This window comes from Bos taurus, chromosome X (genome assembly GCF_002263795.3).
Source record: "Bos taurus isolate L1 Dominette 01449 registration number 42190680 breed Hereford chromosome X, ARS-UCD2.0, whole genome shotgun sequence".
NCBI lineage: Eukaryota > Metazoa > Chordata > Mammalia > Artiodactyla > Bovidae > Bos > Bos taurus.
The window spans coordinates 26740030-26767498 of record NC_037357.1 but is presented as its reverse complement, the minus strand read 5'-3'; the positions used below and the strand labels follow the sequence as shown (position 1 = coordinate 26767498).

Genomic DNA, 27469 nt, shown 5'->3' with positions numbered 1-27469 from the left:
CTCACGCTCTGTTTGCACCTCCGGATAGCTGAGATTCAATCCTAAAGCCTCTCTGGTATAGGACACGCCAGTGACGGGGCTACTGAAGTGACTTTTCTTAGTCCATTTTATCTCCTTCCTGTCTCCCCCGAGGTATCCCAGAGGTCTCTTTCCTTTTTTTCTTACCAGACCCTTCCGCGCAGCCCCCAAACTCCAAACCTTGTTCCCCTTCCCTAAAGTCTCCCATTCACCGCACCCTCCCCTAACCAAATTCCCCTCCCGGTCACCACCAAAGCCCGGAGAAGTGGATTGCACACAATGCCTCCCTTATAGGGCTTGAGCTGGGAACTGGGCATGCTCAGTAGCCAAAGCAGTTTTTTTCTTCTTCTTCTTCTTCTTCTTCTTCTTTTGGTCGCAAGTGCGGCATCTCTCTCAGTCCCACACCTCTTTCCTCTCCCCTATCCCCTCTTCCCACCCCTTAATCAACCCCTCGTAACCCGTTCCACACCGAAGGTTCGCAGGGTTCTGAGGTGCGGAGAACTAACGCGTCTCCTAAATCCACCAACAGTCTCACTTTGGGCTAAAGCTTCACACTTTTGCCTTAAAGCCCCCAGCCCCTTACGCGCAGACAGGTAGGAGGAGTGAGAACACTACTGGCTCCCAGGAAACAGGTCCAGAGAAGGCTCCATCCAGGATCGCCCGCGACCGAAGAAGTATTCCCGGAGCCCTCTGTTCTGCAGGGTGACAATTAGCAAAAGGTACCGTACCCGGGATACAAAGCCCAAGTGCGATTGTTGCCTTTGAATGTCATTGTTGTTGACTCACCGCCCCACACACACACACCTCGATCCTGGAATGATTCAATTCCGCGTAGACTCGACGCCCCTATCTACCTCCCTTGACCCCCTGCCTTCCCCCAGGCTCTCCGCTGTTTCTTGGGCTTTGCCGGGATTGTTGGTGGCTCGCTCAAAGGAACGCCCCGGTTGTGTATGTGTGTGTGCGTGCGTGTGTGCCTTGGTTCTTAGGGGACTGGGGGAGGAGAAAGGACTGGAGTGTGCGTGTATGTGGTGGGGAGATGGAGGCTAGCGCGCCCGCGTTAGGCGACTGGGGTCTCTATGCGTGAGGATAGGGGTCGCTCCTCCCTAGGGGGTGTTTTAGGGAAAAAAAGGGGGCATGCGGGAGGAAAGTGCGCTGTCTTTCCCGGCGTGGGGTAGAAGAGGAATCAAGGGTGGGTGTCTGGGTGGGGGTTTGGGGGAGGCCTCGGGAATGTGCGGGGGTCGAGGTGCTTCAGTGTCGGAAGGGAGGGCTGCGTGAGTGCCCGGGGATTGGGGGTGGTGCGGGGGGCGGGGGCGAGGATTCGGCGCTTGTATGTGAAGGTGCAGCCGGTGTGCGAGGTGCTGGGTGCGCGCGCGGTGTCTGTCTGGGTGCGCGCGTGCGCGCCGCTGCCCGCCTGCTCGCTTGCGAGGGTTGCTCGCTGTGTTTGACGGGCGAGCGGGCGCCGAGGAGCTCCAGCCCGAATCACGTAGAGACCATCGCGGAAACTGCAGCGCGGATCGCGGCGCGGCGGGTCCGGCGAGAGCCGCCGGGGTCCGGAGGTGGGTGAATTTCCAGCTTGGGGCTGCACAGACACGCGCTGCCTCTTTCCCCAGCTCGGCTCGGCAGCGCGCGCGCGCGTGTGAGTGTGTGTCTATGTGTGTGTGCGCGCGCGCGTGCATGTGGAGGGGGGCAGGTAGCTTCTTATTTTTAGTTTGGGTCGTGTTGGTTTGGAGCGAGCTGAGTGGCCAAAGAGGCCGTAGTGGCTACCTCCCCGCTGCCGCGCGCTCCCGGCTTGCCTGCCCAACGCGCGGTCGCAAGTCCCCGAGGACCGAAAGAGTCCGGTGTCCTTAGCATCGTTGCCCCCGCCTCTCCGCCCCCGGGAGGCTGGGGCGACTAGGAAAGTGTCCTGGTCTACGGTGATGTGGGCTGTCGGGGCCGCTGAGCCGGGCTGGGCTTTTTTCCGACCCGCTCGCAGGCACTCTAGGCGGACCTGGATCTAGGGCTCCGGGCAGTGGCCCGCAAGCTAATTGGAGATTTCTGGCATCCCGCAAGACAGGGAATACGAGAGAAGCCGGTGGGTAACTCCAAAAACCCTGCAAAGCCGGGCAAGCGCTGGCAGCGCGAGTTTGCAAGATGCTCAAATGTTGAGCTGATTTCTGGCTTGGTGACAGCAGCATTCTGGGGCTGGCCGGCGTGGGGGGGTGGGGTAGGGGTGGGGCGCAAGGGGGAGCCTGGGCCGCCGCTGTCGGCCAAGGAGCCACGGGGTCACTGTGCCTAGGGCTAGCAGGCCAGTGACGCCCCGGTAGCTATCACCCTCGTGGCCCGAGCTGGCCACCTCTTCCCCCTCAACCACCGCACGCCTGGGTCTATTAGAGGCCAACGGAAACTCCGGCAGCTGCCCCCGGTGGGACGGGGAGCGCGCGGAGAGATGTGTGCGCAGCGGGGCTGAAGGCCCCCGCGACATCCCGAGCGGTCCCCCGCCTCTGCTGCACGGCCCACGAGGCCGCCGCTCGGGCCCGGGACCCGGGAGGGGGCTGCATGCCTGCCCTGGGCACCGAGATGCGGCAAAACATTGCGGTACGCGCCATAGCCGGCGGCCCCTCCAGCCGCGTCGCTGCCGGCCCGAGGTAGCGCACCGGGGGCGGTGTGGACAGCGTCTCTCCGCGGAGCCCCCCGCCCCTCGAGCGCGCCCCAGGCAGGCAGGCGGAGGTTTCCCGGGCCAGTTCCCGGGAGCCACCTCGGCCCACCCTCCCCGGTCGTCGGCCCCCTGCAGGCCCGGTCCCTCCGCGCAAAGCGGAGCGCCAGGCGTGGCGCTCTGGTGGATACCGGATTTGTGGTAAGGCTAGGTTTGTGCAGTTCTGGCCGGCCGTGGGAGCCGGGTGTCTTGCGGGGCAGGGAGAGCGAGAGCGAGAGACGGAGTGGTGAATAAGGATACGGGCCGCCCTTGTAACCCTGAGAGATGGCTTTTGGTACTCAGCTCACACTTTGTGGATTTGCTTTTTCCTTTTTGCCTCCCCCCCACCCCCATTGCAAATGTACAGGTTTTAGTGGTACCATGTGAATATGAGGTTTCTTTCGCTTACATTCATTGCCCCTTCAGCGCGCCCCCTTTTTTTGGAGGGGGGAGATCCTTTCTCCTAGCTTTTTTCTTAATCTCTCCACTTCTCCATGGTCTCTTTCCCTTTCGGTCCCTCTTCCCTTCTCTCCTTGGCTGCTCTACTCCCCTTCTCCCTTGCTTGATCCTCCAGCCGCCTGCAGCTTCTGTTTCACTGGAGCTGCGTTTGGGAACTTCTAGCTTGTCCTTGCGCTCTCCACCCCCCCCCACCCGCCCCGCACTCCCCATTGCTACTTAAAGTAGAAATTGCAAGGGGGACAGCTCCTTATGCAATTTCAGGTCTGTTCGTGCTCCTTGTTCTTTTGTTTTGTACTGAATTCAGGTGTTCAGGTTTTTGGCTTGGTTTGGTTGCTTTAGCATTTCTTTGGGGTTGGGGGCGGTTCCGGGTGGGGGGTAGTAACAAGAAATGACTCTAAGGAAACAGAGTAGCTGTTGAAAACCAGATCTGTAGGAAGGCCAAGAAAGCATGTGAGATTTTGATTTTACAATGAAAGTTAGTTTGGATGATGTCATACTTTGAAATTATGACTTCCTTTTGCACTGCCAATTAAGCTATCGCCGTGAACTGAGGAAATGCTCATCTATATGGCAGCCAAGGAGCATCTGGGCAGTGCTGGCTGTATTCTGAACCAAACTACTCAAAATGCAAATCTTCGTGGGTCACTGGCTAAGGAACTGTCTACCTTGAGGCACGTTCGGTTTTGCCACTAGCTGATTCCTCCCGGGCAAAATAAACAAAGGAGTTTTTGTGTGTCACTTCTCTCTTTGTATCATTCTTCTCCTTGTGTGTTCCTGAGTAATTGATTTATTTAATTAATATTTGATGGTAACCATATTGAAATTCCGGACAGCTTCCCATTTGAGATGGAGGAGGCTCACATGAGTAAAACTGCATTGGTAAAATGCACAGTGCTTGCTGTTCCTTTTAATCTTTTCCATGAAGCATCACATATATTTGTACATGCATACAGTGTGGACGGAATTGGCAGCCACGGGTTAATTTGCCAAGCATGAAACTCGACTAAGTGATTCTTGGTTTGTTTGTAGACAGGGACAGGGGGTGGTAATATTTGGAGCGAGGTATTTGGGAACTGATGACTTTGAGGGCAGACATTGGCTGTGCTAAATGTATCTGGCGCTGCAGATAAAGCCTCCCAGGGACTGTAGTGTGTGAACCCCTCTTCCTCAGCAGTGGCAGTCTGTGGTCCAAGTGAAGGAGATCAGTATCTGAGCCAAGTGTCAGTCGGCCCTGGGTTCAGATGGCACCCAGAAGAATGGGAGAGTGTCAGGGAGGCAGGAAAGCCAGTTCTGGTGGAGTGGGGAGGCTGTCTGGACATCAGGTAATCAGTACAGGGCAAGCAGTTTTCTTTCCTGCTTTCTGGGACCCAAAGACAAAAAAGCCTTTTTTCCTCCCCTGTTTGGGAGATGACTGACAGGAAACTGGATACTGTTTATTTACCTGATACTCAAATTAGGCCATTTCCTACTTGGTTATTTTGCTGAACCCTCTCAGGGTCATGTGTGTGTGTGTGTGTTAAACACAGTGTAGAGCAGTGTACAGGAGTGAACTGATTCATGGCAATGTGCTTACCTCTGGACTGAAGCTCAGGAACGTATCTTTCCAGGGTTTCTTCCACCTTGATCTTTTGACCATTCCCTCTGCAGCCACTCAGTACTCCTATCGCCATCCTTCATGGAACCCAAGGCCCTAATATCTCCTCTGCCTGGCTTCTTACCAAGCTGAAGCGTTGAGAGTAGACATTTACAGATAGAAATTCCTTTCCTGGTGCTAACACTATGTGGTATAGTTGATGTTCTGGAGTCAGTCATTAGAGTTACCAATACAAGCTTGAGGTCTGAGTTCAAGGGTGGAATTTGGTGGTCCAAGTCTTTTTAAAAAAAATGCTATTTTCAGATTGTTCAGGTTAAACCATGATGAGCAATCTTTTTTTTTTTTTTACTGTTGTTTGTTGTGTGTTCTGCACATGTAAACTTTGTATCAACTACAGGCACAGAAATAAAATGTATGGTATTTTTGGTGGTTCTTGTTGGACTGAGTGAGAATACTTGAAGTTTTGGGTGTCTTAAAAATACAAAGCGAATGATTATAGCCATGTGTTCACTGTGGTAGGATTTAAGCACAAATTCTTTTTCAAGTAACAATCATTGAAAAAAATGTTTTCTTTTTATTTTTTAGATTATTTCTCTTTATTCAGAAGCATAAAGTTGTTTGCTGATTGCAAGAAGATGTTTCTTTGGCTCTTTCTGATTTTGTCAGCCCTGATTTCTTCGACAAATGCAGATTCTGACATATCGGTGGAAATTTGCAATGTGTGTTCCTGCGTGTCAGTTGAGAATGTGCTGTATGTCAACTGTGAGAAGGTTTCAGTCTACAGGCCAAATCAGCTGAAACCCCCTTGGTCCAATTTTATCACCTCAATTTCCAAAACAATTTTTTAAATATCCTCTACCCAAACACATTCTTGAATTTTTCACACGCAGTGTCCCTGCAGCTGGGAAATAATAAACTGCAGAACATTGAGGGAGGAGCCTTCCTTGGGCTCAGTGCATTAAAGCAGTTGCACTTGAACAACAATGAATTAAAGATTCTCCGGGCTGACACTTTCCTTGGCATTGAGAACTTGGAGTATCTCCAGGCTGACTACAATTTAATCAAGTATATTGAACGGGGAGCCTTCAATAAGCTCCACAAACTAAAAGTTCTCATTCTTAATGACAATCTGATTTCCTTTCTTCCTGATAATATTTTCCGATTCGCATCTTTGACTCATCTGGATATCCGAGGGAACAGAATCCAGAAGCTCCCCTATATCGGAGTTCTGGAACACATAGGCCGTGTGGTCGAATTGCAAACTGGAAGATAACCCTTGGAACTGTAGCTGTGATCTATTGCCTTTAAAAGCTTGGCTGGAGAATATGCCATATAACATTTACATAGGTGAAGCTATCTGTGAAACGCCCAGTGACTTATATGGAAGACTTTTAAAAGAAACCAACAAGCAGGAATTATGCCCCATGGGCACAGGCAGTGATTTTGACGTACGAATCCTGCCTCCGTCTCAGCTGGAAAATGGCTACACCACCCCGAACGGTCACACCACCCAAACATCTTTACACAGGTTAGTGACCAAAGCACCGAAAACAACAAATCCGTCCAAGATCTCTGGAATCGTGGCCGGCAAAGCCCTCTCTAACCGCAATCTCAGCCAGATCGTGTCTTACCAAACCAGGGTGCCTCCTCTTACACCTTGTCCAGCACCTTGCTTCTGCAAAACCCATCCTTCCGATCTGGGACTGAGTGTCAACTGCCAAGAGAAAAACATCCAGTCCATGTCAGAGCTGATACCAAAACCGTCAAATGCCAAGAAGTTGCACGTCAATGGCAACAGCATCAAAGACGTGGACATCTCCGATTTCACCGAGTTCGAGGGACTGGATCTACTCCATTTAGGCAGCAATCAGATTACCGCAATCAAGGGGGATGTATTCCGAAACCTCACGAATTTACGCCGGCTTTATCTCAATGGCAATCAGATCGAGAGACTCTATCCCGAGATGTTTTCAGGCCTTCATAACCTGCAGTATTTATATTTGGAATACAACTTAATTAAGGAAATCTTAGCGGGCACCTTTGACTCAATGCCAAACTTGCAGCTGCTGTACTTAAACAATAATCTCTTAAAGAGCCTGCCCGTGTACATTTTCTCGGGAGCACCCCTCGCTAGACTGAACCTGAGGAACAACAAGTTTATGTATCTGCCTGTCAGTGGTGTCCTGGATCAGCTGCAGGCTCTTACTCAGATCGACCTGGAGGGCAACCCATGGGACTGCACTTGTGACTTGGTGGCATTAAAGCTGTGGCTGGAGAAGCTGAACGATGGGATTGTCATGAAAGAACTGAAGTGCGAGACACCTGTGCAGTTTGCCAACATCGAACTGAAGTCCCTCAAAAACGAAATCTTGTGTCCCAAGCTCTTAAACAAGCCATCGGCGCCATTCACGAGCCCTGCACCCGCCATTACTTTCACTACCCCGCTGGGGCCCATTCGAAGTCCTCCTGGTGGTCCAGTGCCTCTGTCCATTTTGATCCTAAGTATCTTAGTGGTCCTCATCTTAACTGTGTTTGTAGCTTTTTGCCTTCTTGTTTTTGTGCTGAGACGAAACAAGAAACCCACAGTGAAGCACGAAGGCCTGGGGAACCCCGAGTGCGGTTCCATGCAGTTGCAGCTGAGAAAACATGACCACAAAACCAACAAAAAAGATGGCCTGGGCACAGAAGCATTCATTCCACAAACCATAGAACAGATGAGCAAGAGCCACACCTGCAGCCTGAAAGACTCTGAAACTGGGTTCATGTTTTCTGATCCTCCAGGCCAGAAAGTCATGATGAGAAATGTCACTGACAAGGAAAAAGATGTATTGCACGTGGATACCAGGAAGAGACTAAGCACCATCGATGAGCTGGATGAATTATTCCCGAGCAGGGATTCCAATGTGTTTATTCAGAATTTTCTTGAAAGCAAAAAGGAGTACAATAGCATAGGCGTCAGTGGCTTCGAGATCCGCTATCCAGAGAAACAAGACAAAAAAACCAAGAAGTCACTGATAGGCGGCAACCACAGTAAAATTGTTGTGGAGCAAAGGAAGAGCAGCGAGTACTTTGAACTGAAGGCAAAACTCCAGAGTTCCCCCGACTACCTACAGGTCCTTGAAGAGCAGACAGCTTTGAACAAGATCTAGGTCATGCAATCTTACTTCCTACAGAGGACATTTATTTAATGATGAAAGTGCCTTTTGTTGACTTCTCACTTCCAAATACTATATTATCAATAGGCATAGAGACAGGTGTTTCCAAGGGTGTCTCATTAACTGTAGCTGCAAAGATGTGTCCCGTAGAAGAGAATTTCCTTAATAGATTTTACTACATAAAACCTATACTGTGGAGTCCTGTGGGGATACTGCAAACTCTATTGCCAAAGGGATGCTTTATATACATAATTCACTGAATTTAACCTCAAGAGGCAAATCTGTTTTGTACCCCAATGCAAAACCTTCGTCTCTTTGTGCTCTGTAAAACAAACTCAAGAAAACTGGTACCAGTGTTTGTACCTCAGCTGGGTCCTTCATCTTGCACGTAGATTCAGTTGGTGGAACTGGAATACTCCTTTTGATTTGTGGCATTGTAACAACTTTGTGTAAAGATTCTCTGAAAAGTAAAAAAAAAAAAAAAAAAGCATGCCAAGAGAGAACATTCGACAGTATTTGTAAATCGGTAAACTTTATGGCCTGCATCTTGAAACCGCTGGATTTATAATGTTAAATTGTGCAAATATTTGTTTAAAATATACCATGCATTACATAACTATAAAATAAATTTGAACACTTTAAGCATTACCTGTCTAGACATAAAACCTAAAAGAGAAAAAAAAATAAATAAACGTGAGTTACCTAGCGTTTGTGGTGATCTGAAGAAATACGTGATGTTTATCAGAATTAAACATGGCTCAAATTCAACTAATATTAGAGTTTGTTCTCAGTTATGTGAAATACCCACAATCCTTAAAGGTTGTCCAAAATTAGCAAAGTGCTTACCGTGTGAGCGCACCCAAAGCTATTTTTGTAACATAATTCATATTTATGAAGTACTTTGTATACTAAATAGGAAAATATGTACTCCTTAATCTGTATTTAATATGCCTGACTTGTTTTCCTGATCACAGGGAATTTATCAATAGTATACATTTAGACAGCAAAAATATACCAAACTGAAACTGAAGCTTATGTGTACAGAAATATTTTGGACATTGTGATCAGGTATCATTTAAAAACAAAAAAAAAAAACACAAAAATAAACAAAAATAAAAAAATAGTTCTGTGCTATCATTGAGAATTTAGCATATTATCTTCAGATTTGTTACCAACCGTGCATTTTAAAATAGATTCCTTAGTTTTATAGACTGTGTCTGAGGCAATTATTTGCCATCACTTGTCTTGCTTTTCAGGATTCTATGAGCTGAATTCAAATAGTTTTCACTACGAATATTTAAAAAATAATGAATAAGGTTAATAGTTATATCTTGTATGCATCATATCCTGTTCTTTCATCATTCTGACTACTATCAGATAATCAAGTAGAACAGTAAACATCATGGTAATCTGCGGCTATGAAAGCCACACTGTAAAATGCTTTCATTGGTCTCAGATGAGTTCACAGTCTGCAAGTACAAATGATATGCCACTGTGTTTGCTTGTGCTGTTAACTTCTAAGTCAAAATTGGTCAAAGGAAGGGAGCACTTGATCATGGGAGATATTTTAATATTTTTAGGTTCTCCCAATTAGCAAAGGGACATCCTGAAACACATTGCCTTCTTGGCCTACCTGCATATGTATATTATTCATGTTCCATCTCTTATAATTACTGTATTGATCAGTAAGATGACCAAGAAGGTAAAATATAGGCATTCTTAATGAATTTCAAGTGGCAGGTATTTTGGTGCAGCTTCTAAAATGATATTATGATTAAAGTTGTAACAGCAGTCTCTTTATTAATGACTAATTCCAGGGCTTTATGTGTTTGTTGCAAGATTAAAAAAAAAAGCAAACAAACAAACAACTTGGCATTCTTGGAGGTGTTTGTGTGTATGTGTGTGTTTGGGTGTACATGCATACATATAGATTATTTGGAGATTTTTTTTTAAATAGCAAAAAAAATTGTCTCCATATGTATGTGCTGGTGCTCTTAAAACTTTAATGTGTAATTTTAATTTTCATGACAATGTCTGTGAATACTTTATATGAATATTAAAAATATATAAACAAATACTTGCTTTCTGATCTTGAAAGAAAAGACATGAAGATGTGTGCCCAACAGCCTGTTTGCATCTACAATTTCATAAGAACTTTTAATATGCCATTACCATGCTTGCATGCATCCATGGATTAAAGGGCTCCTAATGTGTACTGACAGGATAAAGACGCAAAGGCTGCAAAGAAAGTGTTTTAGTTTATCCTGTCAATAAAGTATGACTTGAGGAATCTTAAGTAGATGCTCATAGGAGGAACCGGAAAGCTCTATTTATGAGCTGGGGATAAGAGGTCATTGGGATGATGCCTTTTATTCAGTGTGTTGATAGTTTGAAGAGGTTTCAAGGTTTTTGCAGTTGTCAATGGCAAGAGTACCTGCCTCCATCTTGAAGCTTGCTGTAGCATATTGGCTATCTCATACTCTTCTGCTGAAAGGAATAAATGTTCACCTTTTCAAAAAAAAAAAAAAAGTAATTTTAATGTATGTGGTTATTTGGAAGTTCTACTTATAAGTGAATGACAGTAACAAATCCTTGGTTAAGGCTGATCTCTTTCCCTGAACTAAAGTCTTTGTGCCTACATTATGCAATGTATACAATTTTACACCTGTCTCTCATTAGTTCTACTTGTACATTTTATGATAATATAGTTAGGCATAAGTTTTGAGTTGAGTACCAGAGCAGTTAAAATACTGTTATCTACAATGTGTTGGTTTCAACTATAACCTTGATGTTAGTTTAACTCCTTAAGGAAAGATCTATATGTTGGTACAGCGTTTTTAGTAGAATTTAATTCAAATCTAAAAAATCCAAGAAGTGCTCATTTCTAATGTGGTCTGACACATCATGGGCTTCTTGGCATTGTATCATGTACTTGGACTCTGTTAGAATGGTGGCAGAGGAAATTAGATCATATGAAATCAGTAAAGGGGTGGGGATAATATGTCTGTGGAATATAAACCAAGTTTTAATTATTTTTTTATGAAATCAATAAAGATGATTCAATTCTTTAAAAGGAAATCTTTGTGTAATTTTATGAGAAAGCAGCTATTAGAATACAGTGATTCCAGTCTATAAGGCAATTTGTATTCTGTATTTAGTTTTCCATTCTGAAAAATAAACTGAATAAATATATTAATTAGAAAATCATTTCAAGACCAGCTTTATTTCATTGCTTTTAGAAAAACAGTTAATTTCTTTAAGCCACAAGGATGCATACATTATACAGGGCATGGCCTCATGAGTAACATCAACAGGTATTGAAGAAATAATAAGACATCTAGAAATGTATGGCAGTAGTATTAATCTATATCCTTTGCATGATTTGTACATTGACATTGTATGAAATGAGCACAGTGAGTTATTATTTTTTTGTGTTATTGTCGCATCCAAAGAGCTGGGGAGAAAATATATTAAGAATGTATTTATAATCACTATTTTGAAATAAAGTAAAGAAAATGCATTGTATTGTATTTACCCTGATTTGATTATTATTATTTACATTAGTTTCTAAGACAAAAATCAAATAATGCTAAGCTAATGTAAATCACAGAAAGGAACTGTTTTAATCTTTTGTTTGCTTTTAATAGCATCAAGGTATTAGAAGACTTTATTAAATGCCATTTTTATGAAAGTCTTAATAAAATTGTTTGCTACAATGGTATTTCTGAAGCCACACTTTGTTAAATATATTTATCTTTCCATTATTTTTCAGAAGAAATAAAGCAGTAATCAAATTGATCTTTTCACCCAGATTTGAGGTTAAGACACAGAGCTTTCGAATGCTATTTGTATTCAACTTAATTGCTAAATCTGTTAAGAAATGCTTTTCCTTTCTAACATCTTTGCAATTTGAGTTCCTTACCACTGGCATCCTCTTTGGAGAAGAGCCAGACAGGGCCAAGGTCAACATGATTTGATTCTTCCCCATTGCCTTGAATCACTTGAAATCGGACATAATTGCAGATAAGCAAATATTAACGTTCAATCTTATCTGTTTCAATACTTTTAGAAAATATAGGGTCCTCTATCATATATGGCCAGCTTGATTGGTTAGTTACCCATTTCTGGGATTGGTTTTGACTTTTATTTGATTCTTTCAAAGATGACCAAAATCATCAGTCCGTCATTTGGTTGAGAAAAATGAACCAATTGCATTATTTGAAGGCCGCAAAGATTATAAACTGGCCAATAAAGTGTTTTCTTTCAGGAAGAGATAGAAAGACAGAGGGATACAGAGAACATTAACGTTGCTGTGGCCTGGCTTTATAACCAGCTAAGACCTGAGCAATATAGATAGCATGTTATGAGTACTTTTGGACAAAATGTTTTGTGTGTCACGGGAAATGCATCAGGTGATGGAGAGACCTATTTTAGTTCTTTTTTTCATAGTGAGCACAGTGGTTTGGGTCCAACCCACTCAGTTATGTAGACAAGGGGTGTCAAAGGTTTAGCCTCATTTCAAATGCTCAGTCTATTAGTCACTATGATCGGATGGGCTGAACTAAAATATCCTGTTTGTGGCTTCATTTATAGGGAATCACTGGCAACAGATCTCAAGTTCAATTGTTAACCCTCAATTTCAGATTTTCCAGGGACTCTGTCCTTTGTTAAAAGCAAATGGGAAGCTAAATACATTTTAATAGTTTATTCTGTACAAAACTGATCGTAGTCTAATTTTGAATTGCATTTGTTTTACTTCCCACTGGTTGACAAGATTGCATTTTAGAGAGGTTACTCAAGGAAGGAAAACTGTATTGTCCATCTTATATGAAACTCTATGACTTTTTAGTTCTTTAAAGATTATTTTTAGCCTGTTGTTGCCTATGTCTTCAGAGGGAAAATGAGGGAAGGCTCTGAGACAACCACTTGAATACTTTGAGCCAAATAATTGCCACTGAGAATAAAAAGATTCAAATGTTTCATTAAATCATAATTACTAGATCTGCTGACTATAGTACCCAGAACCAAGAAAGAATTACTCAGGCTTCCACCTTAGTTTGCTTTTGTATACGCTGGCTAAATAGAAACTCTGGTGATTCAATAATACATCAAATATGAGAAATTCCTTGTTGAACTTAAAAAGCTCATGAATATGGCCTTCAGAGAGATGGTCTAAATATGTAATAAGAAATATATAATATCACTTTCAAATTAACTATAGGAAGGAAATAGTCATCTGAAGTTCATGAACAATCTATTTCTATACTAGCTTGTGTCATACACTGCTAACTGCTCATGACAGCCTTCGAAAGTGATAGTGAGGTCTGTTCTCTCACTGAGTTTTACAATGTATGTTTTCATCATTGTTCCATGTAAACTGAACCATTGTGGTAAAATTCTGGAGTTGATATTCGATAATTTTAATGCTGTTTTCACTAATAAAAGTCTTTTCTTATAGGTCATGTTTGTAACCATTCAGTGTGTTTATTAGTGTGACATTAGTAAAGCTCAACATCAAAAAGAAATGCAAATGATCTGGTTTTTAGATTATGCCATTGTTCCATTAGTTTATACAATAGGCCAGGTCTACCTACCTACACATGCAAACACACGCACACACTCACACAGAGGAATACACACAAAGAGTGAATTATGCATTATTTAGTTGATGTAAACAAATACAAAGTTTCTTCCCTGAATGTGTAGATTTCTCAGATCAAAGTAGGTATTAGACCCCAAATTATAATTTTTCAGGTTTTTGCTTCACTTTAAATTGCAACCTGACCACTGTGTCATAGGTAGTAAAAATTAGTCCCTGTTTATCTCCCAGGACTTCCTTGGATTTCAGTAATGTCTACTGTCTTGAGATTTGGTTTTGATTTTCCTTATTTGTTAACTTTATCATCATTATCATCTGCAATCTATAAGCTTCCTTGCAGTACAGTGCAGTAAGGAATGGCAAAGTAGCTAACCATGGTACAAATCTGTTACTACATTCATAAATATTATCCAGAGAGCCAGATAAGGGCCCCTAGATCCAAAATAAAGAACCCCAGGGTGAGGGTTTGACTCAAAATTATTAGAATACAGAGGTTTAAAAAAAAGAAGAAAAAGCAGATTGAAAATGACTGACTAAAAAGCTGTCTACCCAAGTGAAGGTTGAGAAGGATAAGGGCAAATGAGTATCAAAAGGAAAACATTGCTTATCAGATAGAACTCAGACTCTGATTACTGAACAAGACTCATGGTAAAATATGTCAAATCTTAGACTCCTTTCTCCCTCTCTGCTTTATTTCTTTTTAAATATGTAGGAAATCCAGGTTGTATCAACACAACTCATGTTTTTACAGGATTTGCTGGTCAATGAAAACAACTTAGTTACCTTTACAGCCTCCATGAAATTTTTTCCTGGGATTACTGTTATCATGAACTGACTGATTGTCAGGGCCTCCTGGTGAGTTCTAGCTGTTAAAAAATAATAATAATTAGCAAATGTGTTTAATGAGAGTAGGAAGTGAAACAGGTGTATTACATATAATGAATTTTGATAGGGGACAAAATAAATCGATACAAATGTTTGGGTACCTAATCTTCTGGTAAAAAGATGTTAGGCCTTTGGTTTGTTATTAGAAATTGTATTTCAGTACAAATTACCAAGTGCATATTTCAGAAGCCATTTTCTGCCAGAACCCCCAGGAAGCCATGTCTCTGCCATGGGTCCCCTTGCTCCGTCGCAGGATGTGTCACATTTGCCAAGTCCTCCCTGCTGGAAATTCTTCTCTTCTGCTGTTATAAAAAGCCAGCATCGTCTATGGCATGGGCTACTTTCAGGAGATTTTTTTTTTCACTGTCGTTTACTTGTTAGTGGCAGTACACACACAAAACCTAGGATTCCATGTTCAAGTGTGGAATATTATCACAAGTAGAGATCACGCTGCTGTGTGTATTTCCCACATTGCTATATTTGTTTTTATTTACCAGTTATCTTCCAGCCCACAGTAGCTACTGGCTGGCTGTTTTATTCATAGCTCTCCCTGTCAAAGTGGAGGGTAATCTCCACCCTGGAAACTCAAGCTATTTATAGAAAGAATCATCACACTTCTATCTGTTCATTTCCTTCTTATAACTTCGAGAAATATGGAAAATGTAGTACAGTAAGTGATTGATTTCAAAGGTAGTCTTGCTGACACAAAAGTAATTATAAGAAGAGAGAGTGAGTTATCAGGAAACAGGACAACGTTCGGATTTCTCGCAATTTAGATTTCCTTGCATTGGAATTGGACTGCAAGGCTTTCAGTCCTGAGCTGGATTCAAAGAAATCAGTTTGCACTCTGGGGTCCCTGCAGTAACTCGAGAAGTCTATTATTGCTGACATGTAGGCAGGTTTGCCATGTGTTGCCGTAAGCATGGCTGTTATTTTCTCCTTGCACCCTCTTTCAGAAAATATTCATTTGCTCAGATTTGGCACAGCTGCTTAAATGCTGCTGTATCCGTTCTCACCATGAAAATTCACAAAGCATTTTTTTTCCTAGATGTAACTAAGCAGTTCCACAGAAATGTGTATTGTAAACTGGATCAAACCATCAGGACTAAGAAGACAACTAGCATGCCCTTAGGAAAAGAGGGATTTTAAAAGAACCCAAATACAGGCGTTTCATTAAAATCCCATCCAGTGAGATCACCTTCCTTGGAACTTGTTGACTTTTTGTAGGCTTTGATATGTCCATTTGGAGAGAAGTAGGACTCTGTACAGACTGCACAGTACTCTTGGTTGCCTAGACTGTACTGCAGTGTAGGATGTGTGAGCAGTAATTTGGGTATTTAATCCCAAATGCATATCTGATTTCACCTACTCATTTGACTACAAACACATTGGAGAAAGCTAGTTTCTAAATAGTGTCTTTACTATAGGACAGGGTTGAAACAGTCTTTATTCCATTTTAAATGTCATCAGAAAGGGATTAATCCAAGAGCCTATTGGGGAATAGTCATCTTCAGTGTTTAAGAACCACCATAAAAGGATGGGAGCATACATACCCATTGAAATCAGATTGTTTCTTCCCAATTCCTTTCCTTTTGGAAAAGCAACTAGGGCCGGAGCAGGAAGGTGACTTGCCCAATGTCAAGCAACACATGAAGGCCAATCTGGTCTACATCCTGATTCTCCTGACTCACAGGATAATGCTATTTCCATTACACTGTTCTATTTGTAAGTTCCAGAGAGGAGAGTGAGGATCTGTGGGTGATGCTTCAGGGAAACATTCCAATGTGGCAGAAGGACATTTTCCATAAGGATTCATAGCAGCCTATAACTGGAATGAGCTAGATTCCAAAATACAGAATTCTTTGTCCAGGGAGGTGTCCATAGTCTGAATGGTTCTGACAAGGAGGATGGATGTCATTCAAGAAAATGTATTTGAATGCAAGTTTAGAGCAGATGATCTTTGAAAACACTCTTAACTCTCAGATCCAAAGATTCTCTGGTTTATACACTTAAGTCATTTAATAAAGCAAGTTAAATATGTATTTGGCTCCAAACATTCAAATACTTTATCTATAGTAGTTTAATTACTAATGCATGATACCTGCCAGATACAAATCCACAATGCTAAATACCAGTTAGACAGTAAGCATCACTTTAGAAGAGACATACATTTCTCTGTCATTTTTAGCATTTTCATGTTGTGAGATCCTCAAAAGAATAGTTTCTTATGCTTGATTTTTTTTTTAACAAAGGAAAAAAAAACAGCTTCCTTTGTACATTGCACTGAAGATGGCACTATAGTAACAACCTCATACCAGAAATGGTAAGACCTGCTTATATTTATTATTTCAATCTTAGGTTTCAATTTTGAGGTTATTTCTTGAGCTTGGCAAATGGAGCACAAAGGTTAGTTGATTGTAATATCATCTTCTCTAATTGGAGTTGGGTCTATTTTTTATTTACCCTATTTTTATTTATTCTATTTACCCTCAATTAGATAGAATTGAAAATAATTCCAAAGAATTTAAATTCAGGTTATAGCTCAACAGACTCTATTCAGAATAGCAACTTTAAATTATCTGAACTATAAAAAAAAATACTCTCAGAAATTCTCCTTGGAATTTCATTCTATAGAGAAAGTTTTGTTAACAAAAGAAAAGAAAAAGGTGGGGGGGACTCCTCCAGACTCAAGGGCTTCCGTTTGTTTATTTTCGGTACTGTTAGTTTTTAAAGATTCTGAGTACATCCAAGACCACTCAGTCATTCTGAATTTGTCATTAAGCCTCCTTAAAAGTGCCCTCCCCCCTTAAAAGTGGCTACTGGGCATTCGCTGACATCTTTAATCACAAAGAGTATTCCTTCAGGTGCTAGTTAATAACTCATTCAAAATGAGCAGTTTTATACTTGGGAATCATACTTGACTTCTAATGTATAAATAACCTCTGCCTAATTATTTTTGGGGTGTAAGTAGAGAAGGCTAGTCTGCATTACCAGCTGAGCTACAGGAAACCCAGAAAGAAGACTGGAAAGGAATAAAAATATTTAATTTGATTTGTTGCTGACATGTGAAGATGTCTATTAGAGGAAGGCAAACTGACCCTCTGGCCTCGTCTCTCTCTTCTCTTGGTGCCTATGCACGCCCCCACGTCACCCTGCCCGGCGCCTGCCCAGCCTAGCAGCTTCTCAATCAGAAGGCATCTTCTGCAACAAGGGCCACGAGCTCTAAGAGTAACCTCTCCACCCTGAGTCAAACTGATGCTCTTTCAGCTTATTCCTTCTACTTGACACCAAATTCCCAGTGCAGCTGATTCACATGCACATGATTACATCAGAATTCTCAGAGGTACTTGCATTTGGAGAGGGGGCCGGGGGGTAATCTTTTTTTTTTTTTCACATTAGAGACACATCATATCATTTCACTGCCTTCTGGCCTATGTAATTTTTTTTTTTTTTTGGCCACACTGTCGGCATGAAGGATCTTCCCTGGAGCAGGTGTCAAACTCATGGACCCTGCAGTGGAAGTGCTGAGTGTTAAGCACTGGACCACTAGGGAAGTCCTAGTGCTTGTATTTCTAAGAGACATTGTTGAAGGGTAGAGAAAGAGACTCCTTTAGGACACAGGGTAGCATGTCAGACCTGTGACAAGCAGTGGACTGGGAGGCCACCATTGCTTTCCTTCAGTCACAGCATTTGTAAAGCTGGTGCAACTCACATCCATCCAAACTGGGAGACTGACTTAAACCTACTCTCCTGAAGACCCGCTTAAGGTCCCTTCAGTGGCATTCACTCAGACGACAATCATATTGGCCTGGGGACCGTCCATCATAGCTTCAAAGTAGCCACAGGCAGTAGGTAGACAAATGGGTGTGGCTGGGTTCCAATCAAACTTTATTAACAAAACAAGTGGTAGGATGGATTTGTCCAGAGGCCAGAGGTTAGGGTTAACCTAACCTACCCCAGGCTAAATTATGAAGGACCAGTTAGGATTCTGACTACATGGTGCTTTGGGGAGTAGACGAAGGTTTGAAAAAGCATTCAGGTAACATGGAGAAGGAAATGGCAACCCACTCCGGTATTCTTGCCTGGAAAACCCCATGGATAGAGAAGCCTGGTAGGCTATAGTCCGTGGGGTCGCATGGGAACAAGACTGAGTGATTTCACTTTCACTTTCTTTTCAGGTAACATGACTATGTTGATTTTGGACAAAATTACTGACTGTTTTCATACTGTTCATGGGGTTCTCGAGGCACAAATACTGAAGTGGTTTGCCATTCCCTTCTCCAGTGGACCACATTTTGTCAGAACTCTCCACCATGACATGTCCATCTTGGGTGGCCCTACATGGCATGGCTCATAGTTTCATTGAGTTAGACAAGGCTGTGGTCCATGTGATTAGATTGGTTAGTTTTCTGTGATGGTGGTTTTCAGTCTGTCTGGCCTCTAACCTCAGATATGCAGATGACACCACCCTTATGGCAGAAAGTGAAGAAGAACTAAAGAGCCTCTTGATGAAAGTGAAAGAGGAGAGTGAAAAAGTTAGCTTAAAGCTCAACACTCACAAAACTAAGATCAAGGCATCTGGTCCCATCACTTCATGGCAAATAGATGGGAAAACAGTAGAAACAGTGGCTGACTTTATTTTTAGGGAGCTCCAAAATCACTGTAGATGGTGACTGCAACCATGAAATTAAAAGACGCTTACTCCTTGGAAGGAAAGTTATGACCAACATAGACAGCATATTAAAAAGCAGAAACATTACTTTGTCAACAAAGGTCCATCTTAGTCAAGGCTGTGGTTTTTCCAGTGGTCATGTATGGATGTGAGAGTTGGACTATAAAGAAAGCTGAGCACTGAAGCATTGATGCTTTTGAACTGTGGTGTTGGAGAAGACTCTTGAGAGTCACTTGGACAGCAAGGAGATCCAACCAGTCCATCTGAAAGGAAATCAGTCCTGAGTGTTCATTGGAAGGACTGATATTGAAGCTGAAACTCCAATATTTTGACCACCTGCTGCAAAGAGCTGACTCATTTGAAAAGACCCTGATGTTGAGAGGGATTGGGGGCAGGAGGAGAAGGGGATGACAGAGGATGAGATGGTTGGATGGCATCACTGACTCAATGGACATGAGTTTGGGTAAACTCCGGGAGTTGGTGATGGACAGAGAGGCCTGGCGTGCTGCAGTTCATGGGGTCGCAAAGAGTCTGACACTATTGAGCGACTGAACTGAACTGAAGAGGCTAATGAAAGCTTCCTGATGGGATAAACTGACTGAGGGGGATACTGGGTCTTGTTCTGATGGGTGGGGCCATGCTCAGTAAACCTTTAATCTGATTTTCTGTTGATGGATGGAGCTGTGTTCCCTCCCTGCTATTTACCTGGGGCCAAACTATGGTGGAGGTAATGAAGATAATGGTGATCTCCCTCAAAAGATCCCAGGCATGTACTGCTATAGTCCATGCCCCCAAACCTGGAGCAGGCCACCACCGACCCAAGTATTCGTTGGAAACTCCGGGACACTCACAGGCAAGTCTCCTGTGGGGTCACTGTTCCTTTCTCCTGGGTCCTGGTGCACAAGATTCTGTTGTGCCCTCCAAGAGTCTATTTCCCAGTCCTATGTTAAGTTCTGGCAGCTCTATAGTAGGGTTAATCGTGACCTCCTCCAAGAGGACTCATGCCATACCCACACCCAGAGCCCCTGTCCCTATAGCAGACCACTGCTGACCTGTACCTCCACAGGAGACTCTCAAACACAGTTCTGTCTCAGTCTCTGTGGGGTTCCTGGGTCCTGGTGTGCACAAGGTTTGTTTGAGCCCTCTGAGTGTTTCTGGCAGGAACAGGGTTTGATTCTAAACATGAATTCACACCTCCTACCATCTTGCTCGGGCTTCTCCTTTGCCCTTGGACATGGGGTATCTCCTCACAGCTGCTACAGTGCCTACCATCTTACTAGGGTTTTTCTGACCTTGGACATAGGGTATCTCAACATGGCTGGTCCAGCAAAGCGCAGCTGCTGCTCCTGACCTTGGATGTGCGGTGTCTCTTCATGGCTGCTCCATTACTTTGCCAGCAAAGGTCCATCTAGTCAAGGCTATGGTTTTTCCAGTAGCATGTATGAATGTGAGAGTTGGACTATAAAGAAAGCTGAGCACTGAAGAATTGAAGCTTTTGAATTGTGGTGTTGAAGACCCTTGAGAGTCCCTTGGACTGCAAAGAGATCCAACCATTTCATCCTAAAGGAAATCAGTCCTGAATGTTCATTGGAAGGACTGATGTTGAAGCTGAAACTCCAATACTTTGGCCACCTGATGCGAAGAACTGACTCATTTGAAAAGACCGTGATGCTGGGAAAGATTGAGGGCAAGAGGAGAAGGGGATGACAGAGGATGAGATGATTGGGTGGCATCACCGACTCAATGGACATGAGTTTGAGTAAACTCCAGGAGTTGGTGATGGACAGGGAGACCTGGCATGCTGCAGTCCATGGGGTCACAAAGAGTCTGACACAACTGAGCGACTGAACTGAACTGTTTTATTGAGGCTGAACTGAACTGTTTTAGGGAGGAGCAGAGTATGACAGAGGAAACAACATGGAAGAACTTGCAGTAGTACTGACAGAAAATGAAGGAGCTCTTAGCTGTTCCAAATGAAGGAAGTAGATGGTTGTGAGCAATGCTTTCCATGTAGACTGCAGGCCTTCCCGACAGACATGCAAGTCCAAGGTGAGGGGCTGAGGAAGAGGCAGTTCACTGAGCTGAGGACTTCTAGGGAGAGGGGCTGTGGAGGGTAAGAGTTCCACCTTGAACATGTTAAATTTGAAATGGCTCCAAGTCTTCAACTCGTCAGCTAGGTGGCTGCCTGGGTCCAGCAGGAGTGCAAGGGAGCCTTAGGCCAAGAGCAGGATTGAGACCCGTCATTACTGACATGGAAGGTCACAGAACAAGAAGACAAGGCCATGCAAGGAGAGCAGGCTCTAAGCACCATCTGTTTCAGAATCACCCGAGGAACCTGCTACACTCCACACACTTGGGCTTCTTTCACACCTGAGGATCTGTGGGCAGGGCCCCAGAATGTGCCTTTTAAAGCTTCCCAGGTTATTCTTATTTATACAACATTGTAATAATCTCTACTGTTGATATCATTTGGAAGAGAAAGCTCCTGTGGAAAGAAAAAAAAAGAGAGAGAGAGAAATCAGAAGTAGACAGCTAGGGAGAAAGCCAGGAGGCTGTGGGGTCCTGGGAACACAGAGATGAGCATCTATAAGAGAGGCAAGGAGCGGCTGGCCATGCCCCAGGCAGCTGAGAGACGTGAGTTCTACCTCACCAGACTTTTTTGGTACCTGGCCCACTTGAATTGCATTCAAGCCAGATGTCAGAACATCTGGCTGCATGGGGGACTCCATGCACTGATAGAAGACACTACAGATGGAGATGGTCTGAGAAATGAGACAAGAATTAGGACTGGAGCCCTGGGTGCAGTGGAAGCAAAAGATGAGTGCGAGAAGAACTTGGGATTCCAGATGAAAGGCATGGAACTAGCAAAGCCGGTGGCAGGGTGGTATCCAGGGCAGGAGGTCAAAGTGAGCACCTAGAGTCAGTGCCAGAGGGCAAGGTAAGCTGTGATGGGAGGTTAGCTCCACTGCTTGTTGAGAGGCCTCATGCCAGTGGTGTCAGCCCATCAGGGATGAGGAACAACTAAGGAAATCTTGGAGATTCACTCGTTGGCTGTGGGCTTTGACCTGGAGCAAATTCTGCAGGACCACACTATGCCCACCGCTCCCCACCGCAGCCACACGTCCTTAATAAAGTGGATTTTTAAAATTGTAGGTAATGTACATCCACTGAATGTCTGCTCTGTGTCTTCCCTGGGTTGGGGGCTGGAGGATGCAGAAGCCTTGGACCAAGTCCCAGCCACCATGGAAATCGCAAACTAGCAGAGGAGGTGGGTGTGAAAGTGATCAAATGAGCAGACTCTCAGGTCTTCAGTGTTCTCATGTTAAGACAGTGTGCACTATAAACCAATGCTCACATTGCTCTTACCTTTGAAGGCTGGGTGGGATTTTGATCAGTGGAGAGTGAAGTTCTGGCTGAGAGAACAGTTTGTGTGAAGGAAGAGAGGGTTGGGAGAGCTCGCCGTTTCCAGGACACTGGGTGGTTCGGTGTGGCTAGAACACGTGCTAGGATCTCTCTCCCTGCTTACCCACATCTCCGTCTAGAAGAATCGCAGCTCCCTGGAGCTCTGTATGCATCAGACTAATTTCATCATCCTCCCTGCACAGAATGTTGTTCTTGCCTTTGCCATCCTGATGGCCAGGCTTTCAGCTACCTGGTTACTGCAGCCAGAAACCCAGGTGTTATTGTGAGTCCCAACCTGTCCTTCACCCTACGCCAGCAAAATCTGGGGCTTCTCCCCAAGTTCTGTCCTTCATAACCCATGGCCACTATATTGGTCCAGGCCTCCAGCCATTACCACTTCCCTGCATCTCTGCAGAAGCCCCATTGCTGATTGCCTACCCCCAGCTGCCTCCATGGCCTCACATCCATTTTCCACACAAAATCAGCCTCCATCATCTTAATGTTTCAGTCACACAAATCCCTTCAATGACTTCCCATTGCCTTTAGGATAAGATACAAATAGCTGAAAGTCATATTTATGTACTGAGTGCTTATTACATGCCAGTCACTGTGCTAAGCATTTAGCATGTGCCGTCTAAATGAATTCTTATAACAAGCTTATGTTGTAGGCAATACTATGGTCCCAAGTTCACATATGGAGACATGGAGACAAAGGGAGATTTTAAAAACTTGCCTAAGTTTACGCATGAGTCAATACCAGCGCTGGAAAACAGACCCAGGAATTATAGTGATAGACCCCAGATTTGACTCTGCTACCTGGTTCATCCAAAGTGGATATTCTTTATGGCGCACAGTCTACACACCCAGCAGGGCAGGGCCTGAGCTTTGCTCTCTAACCTCCCACTATTGCTACCCTCTCTCCCTTGATATTCTTTGTGGCATGTGTGCATGCTCAGTCACTTCAGTCGTGTCTGACTCTTTGTGACACTATGGACTGAAGCCCACCATGCTCCTCTGTCCATGGGACTCTCCAGGCAAGAATACTAGAGTGGGTTGCCATGCCCTCCTCCAGGGGATCTTCCCAACCCAGGGATTGAACCCACGTCTCTTCTGTCTCCTGCATTGGCTGGTGTGTTCTTTACCACTAGTGCCACCTGGGAAGTTGAACGAAATGGCTGCAGTTATGTGAATGTGCTATGCTCTCCTATCCTCAGGCCTTTGAGCATGCAGCAGCTTCCTTCTGCCTAAACCTTCCTTTGTCTCCTCTCTTTGCTGGGTTGACTTGTATTCTCATCTTAGATCTCATCTTACACCCCACCTCCCCCAGAAAGCCTCTCCTAGACCTCCCCACAGTACCCTGTGCTGACTCCTGTACCAACACTCGTACCTTGTTTCAACACTGCAAGTTCTCTTATCTGCCTCTCCAATAAAAATCCATATTCTGTCCATCTTATATCCCCAGTGCCGAGCACAGTACCTGGTACCTAGTAGGCGATTTTCAGATATTTATTGATTCCATAAGTTTAGTCACCGGTATGACAAGATGAAGTCTGAGAGAGGGAGTTGAAAGTGAAATTATGAAGGGCTTTGGATTTCATACTATGATATTGGTTTTTTATTCTACAGCCAATGGGGAGCTATTGATGATTTTTGAGGAGGAGGGTATAGAATCTGATAATTTTATTTTAAGAAGATGTGTTCAATACTCTGGGTATTGGAAAGAGAATTTTGAGGGCAAGAAGATGATTAGAGTGTTATAAAGATACTTAGAAAAGTAACCAATCAGTCAGTTTCTGCTCCATGGAAGAATTACCCAGATACTCAGCAGCATACATCTCGAGTTGACTGCAATGGCTTTGCTTCAGGCTACAGGTCTGTAGATCAGCTGTGAAGGCCCTTCTGCAGACTCCAGGTGTGGGGGTTGAGTGATCTAGGCTGGTTTGGCTCCAATGTGTGGGTTCATTTCTGTCTTTTTCATATGTCTTTCATTCTTCTGGGACTAGCTGCTCATCCAGCGAAAGCTCTTCTCAAAACAAATTCAGAAGCACAAGAGGAAAAAACAAGCCCAACCACACAAGTACATACCAAAGCCCTATTTGTATCATGCCATTGACCCAAGCAAGTACACAGGCAAGTCCAACATCAAAGGGGCAGGGAAAACACCCCTCCCATGGGGGCTAAAGGACATCGAGTAACTATTTACTGAACAAGAATCTAATCTACCATGGACACAACTGTTATAGTCTAGATCCATGAGGGTTAAGGAGGTATTCCCTGCCTTGGAATTTGAAACAAAATTTTAGGGGTAGGGTAATCACATAAAAAAAAAAAAAAATCTGACCTCTGAGCCTTTAAAGCAATGTGAGCCAGATCATGTCAGTCCTATTTTCAAAACCCTTATGGTTCCCCTTTTCTCTCAGAATGAAAAAACAAAACAAACTGCCCCAAAACTAATGGGCTTGTATTGGGCTCTAAAGTCTTACACAATCCAGCTTCTCTTCTTTTCCCCACGCCCCTGAACTTTGACCTACCATCAGTCTACCTACCGAGCCAGAACACAACCCCTCTTTCAAACATCCTCTTGAGAGTAAATCATTCTCTGACCTTCCATCCCACTTGGCCACCCTTGATCATCCATCCCACTTCCCGACATGCAGTTCTTTCTAGCCTTGTTTATTCGTGCCTGACCGTCGAGACATTTGCTGATCTTATGATCAAAGCCTTCTCTCTTTATTGAAGTTACCTGTTTCCCTCTACAAGCAATACTTATTTTCAATAAATTCTCTCCCTAATGATGTTCTTTAAAAAAAAAAAAAAATTGACATACTCCACTAGATTTTGCTTTTCTTAAGGCTATGGCCATGTATGAGTCAGCTTTCTGTCCCTAGACCTAGCACCAGCCTCATCAGTAAAGGCATTGTTAGATATTAGCTGAATGAACACAAGATTGAACAAATATTAGTACGATAGGCTAGGCACTGAGGTATAGGCTTAGAAAGACAAAGGAGAATAAGACCTACTCCTTTCAAAGATCCTGCAGCTCAGATAGTTCATTCCAGCAACGTTTCTCTTAACCCAGAAGTTTGACATTGTTTAAGACAAAATCTCACTTTGTAGTTAAATCACAGAATTAGACTCAATCATGCATAGGTCTGTATTTCTGGCTATTTATCTCCAATCTGAATTAGAAAGAACTGAAGGCATGGTGATTTCTCAATCAAGTGCAAGAGCTTCTACTTCCTTCCAGCTCAGCAAAGCCCTTGAGGGAGTTTGGGGTTATTGTTCTTTAAACCTTGAAAGCTAGGCTCACAGTGCATCACTGCTCCTTCTCTTATTGGGTGTACTCTGCTAAACTCAGATGAAGCTTTTGTTGCCAGAATTTGTGTTCTAATTCTTTTCAGGCATCTCAGGGATGAAAGAATTGAGCATTGCAGTTTAAAAAGAAAAAAGAAAAAGAAACAGCTCTCAACTATTCCATTCAAGGCACTCTGCACCCACCTAGCAATTTCTACATGGGGTCTTTATGTTTTCCAGTTTGCCCAAGCCCCTGGTTTCAGGTGATAGGGAGGATGTCATTTCATTTCTTTCTTTGCTTCCCTTTCCTATTTCTCCTCTTTCTCTGTAAGAAAGAGCCACTTTTCATTTTCTTTGTGTGGGAGCCTGCTCATCTGAAAGAGGAAGGAGGGTCTTGGTGAGCTGTCACCTTTCTGTGAACAGAGCTCATATTTGGACCGCAGCCCTATGCATCTTGTAAATAAAGCAGCAGCCTGGGTGGTCTACTCAGTTGCCCTTGGGTCTCAATAATGAGAACACCATGGATCAAATATCAACAGAGTGAAGAGAAGAAGCAGCCTCTTCTAATTTGGAGCTGAATTTCCATTTCAGCCTCCATTTGTACTAAAATAAAACTGGCAAAAAACAAACAAAAAAAACACTCATTATGGAAGATTCACTGTCTATCCCATCCTTCCTCCCATGGTGCTTCCATTCATAGAGGTGAAGGTGATCGTGTCTCTTGGGAAGTAGATTTGGGGAGGAGGGGAATCTATAGATTCCCTACTGTACAAAGAAGATGTAGCAGAGAAAGGCAGCAATCCCTGTCTTGAGCAAAGAGAGGTTAAGGAGGCAGCCTGCTTTAGGATCTCAGACTGTAATAACAAGCAAGGGGAGGGATTTTGATACATTTGTTGTAACTCCATGCTGTTGCTCCTTTGAAACCCTGTATTTACTTTTTTTCCCCATATTTTTGAATGGAGGGTGGGAAAATAATTGCTATGCCCTTTGTCAACTAAACTTGCAAAGATTGCTAATTTGATTACTATTCTGATGTCTAGAAGCGTGATGCCCTTGGCTTTGCTTTTTTTCCTCAAGATTGCTTTGACAATCTGGGATCTTTTGTGGTTCCACATTTTCCTAAGGCAAAATAAATAAAATAAAAAATAAACAAATAGGACCTAATTGAACTTAAAAGTTTTCCCACAGCAAACAAAACCATCCATGAAATGAAAAGACAGCCTATGAAATGGGAAAATACTTGCAAATGATATGATTAATAAGGGGTTAATATCCAAAATATATAAACAGCTCATGCAACTCAATATCAAAAACAAAACAATCCAATCAAAAATGGGCAGAAGACATCAACAGATATTTTTTCAAAGAAGACATAAAAATGGCTAACAGGAACATGAAAAGATGTTCAGCATTGCCAATTATCACAGAAATGCAAATCAAAACAACATTGAGATATCACTTACACCTGTCAGAATGGCTATTATCAAAAAGACTACAAATAACAAATGTTGGTGAAGATGTGGAGAAACGGGAACCCTTATACACTGTGGTTGGGAACATAAATTGGTGCAGCCACTATGGAAAACAGCACTGAGTTTCCTCAAAAAACTAAAAATAGAACTACTGTATGACTCAGCAAATCCACTCCTGTGTATGTATCCAAAACAGAAACACTAATTTGAAAAGATACATGAATCCCAATGTTCATAGCAGCCCTGTT

General features: G+C 43.4%; 1 protein-coding gene across 1 annotated transcript; it reads left to right on the top strand.

Annotated features, from left to right (window-relative positions):
• The first annotated feature begins 552 nt into the window (after window positions 1-552).
• SLITRK4 (SLIT and NTRK like family member 4) lies at window positions 553-13354 on the top strand. Its single transcript, XM_059883777.1, is given in 4 exon segments — window positions 553-737; window positions 5328-5552; window positions 5555-6003; window positions 6005-13354. Coding segments are annotated over 3 exon segments (2511 nt in total). The 5' UTR covers window positions 553-737; window positions 5328-5377; the 3' UTR covers window positions 7892-13354.
• The last annotated feature ends 14115 nt before the right edge of the window (window positions 13355-27469 follow it).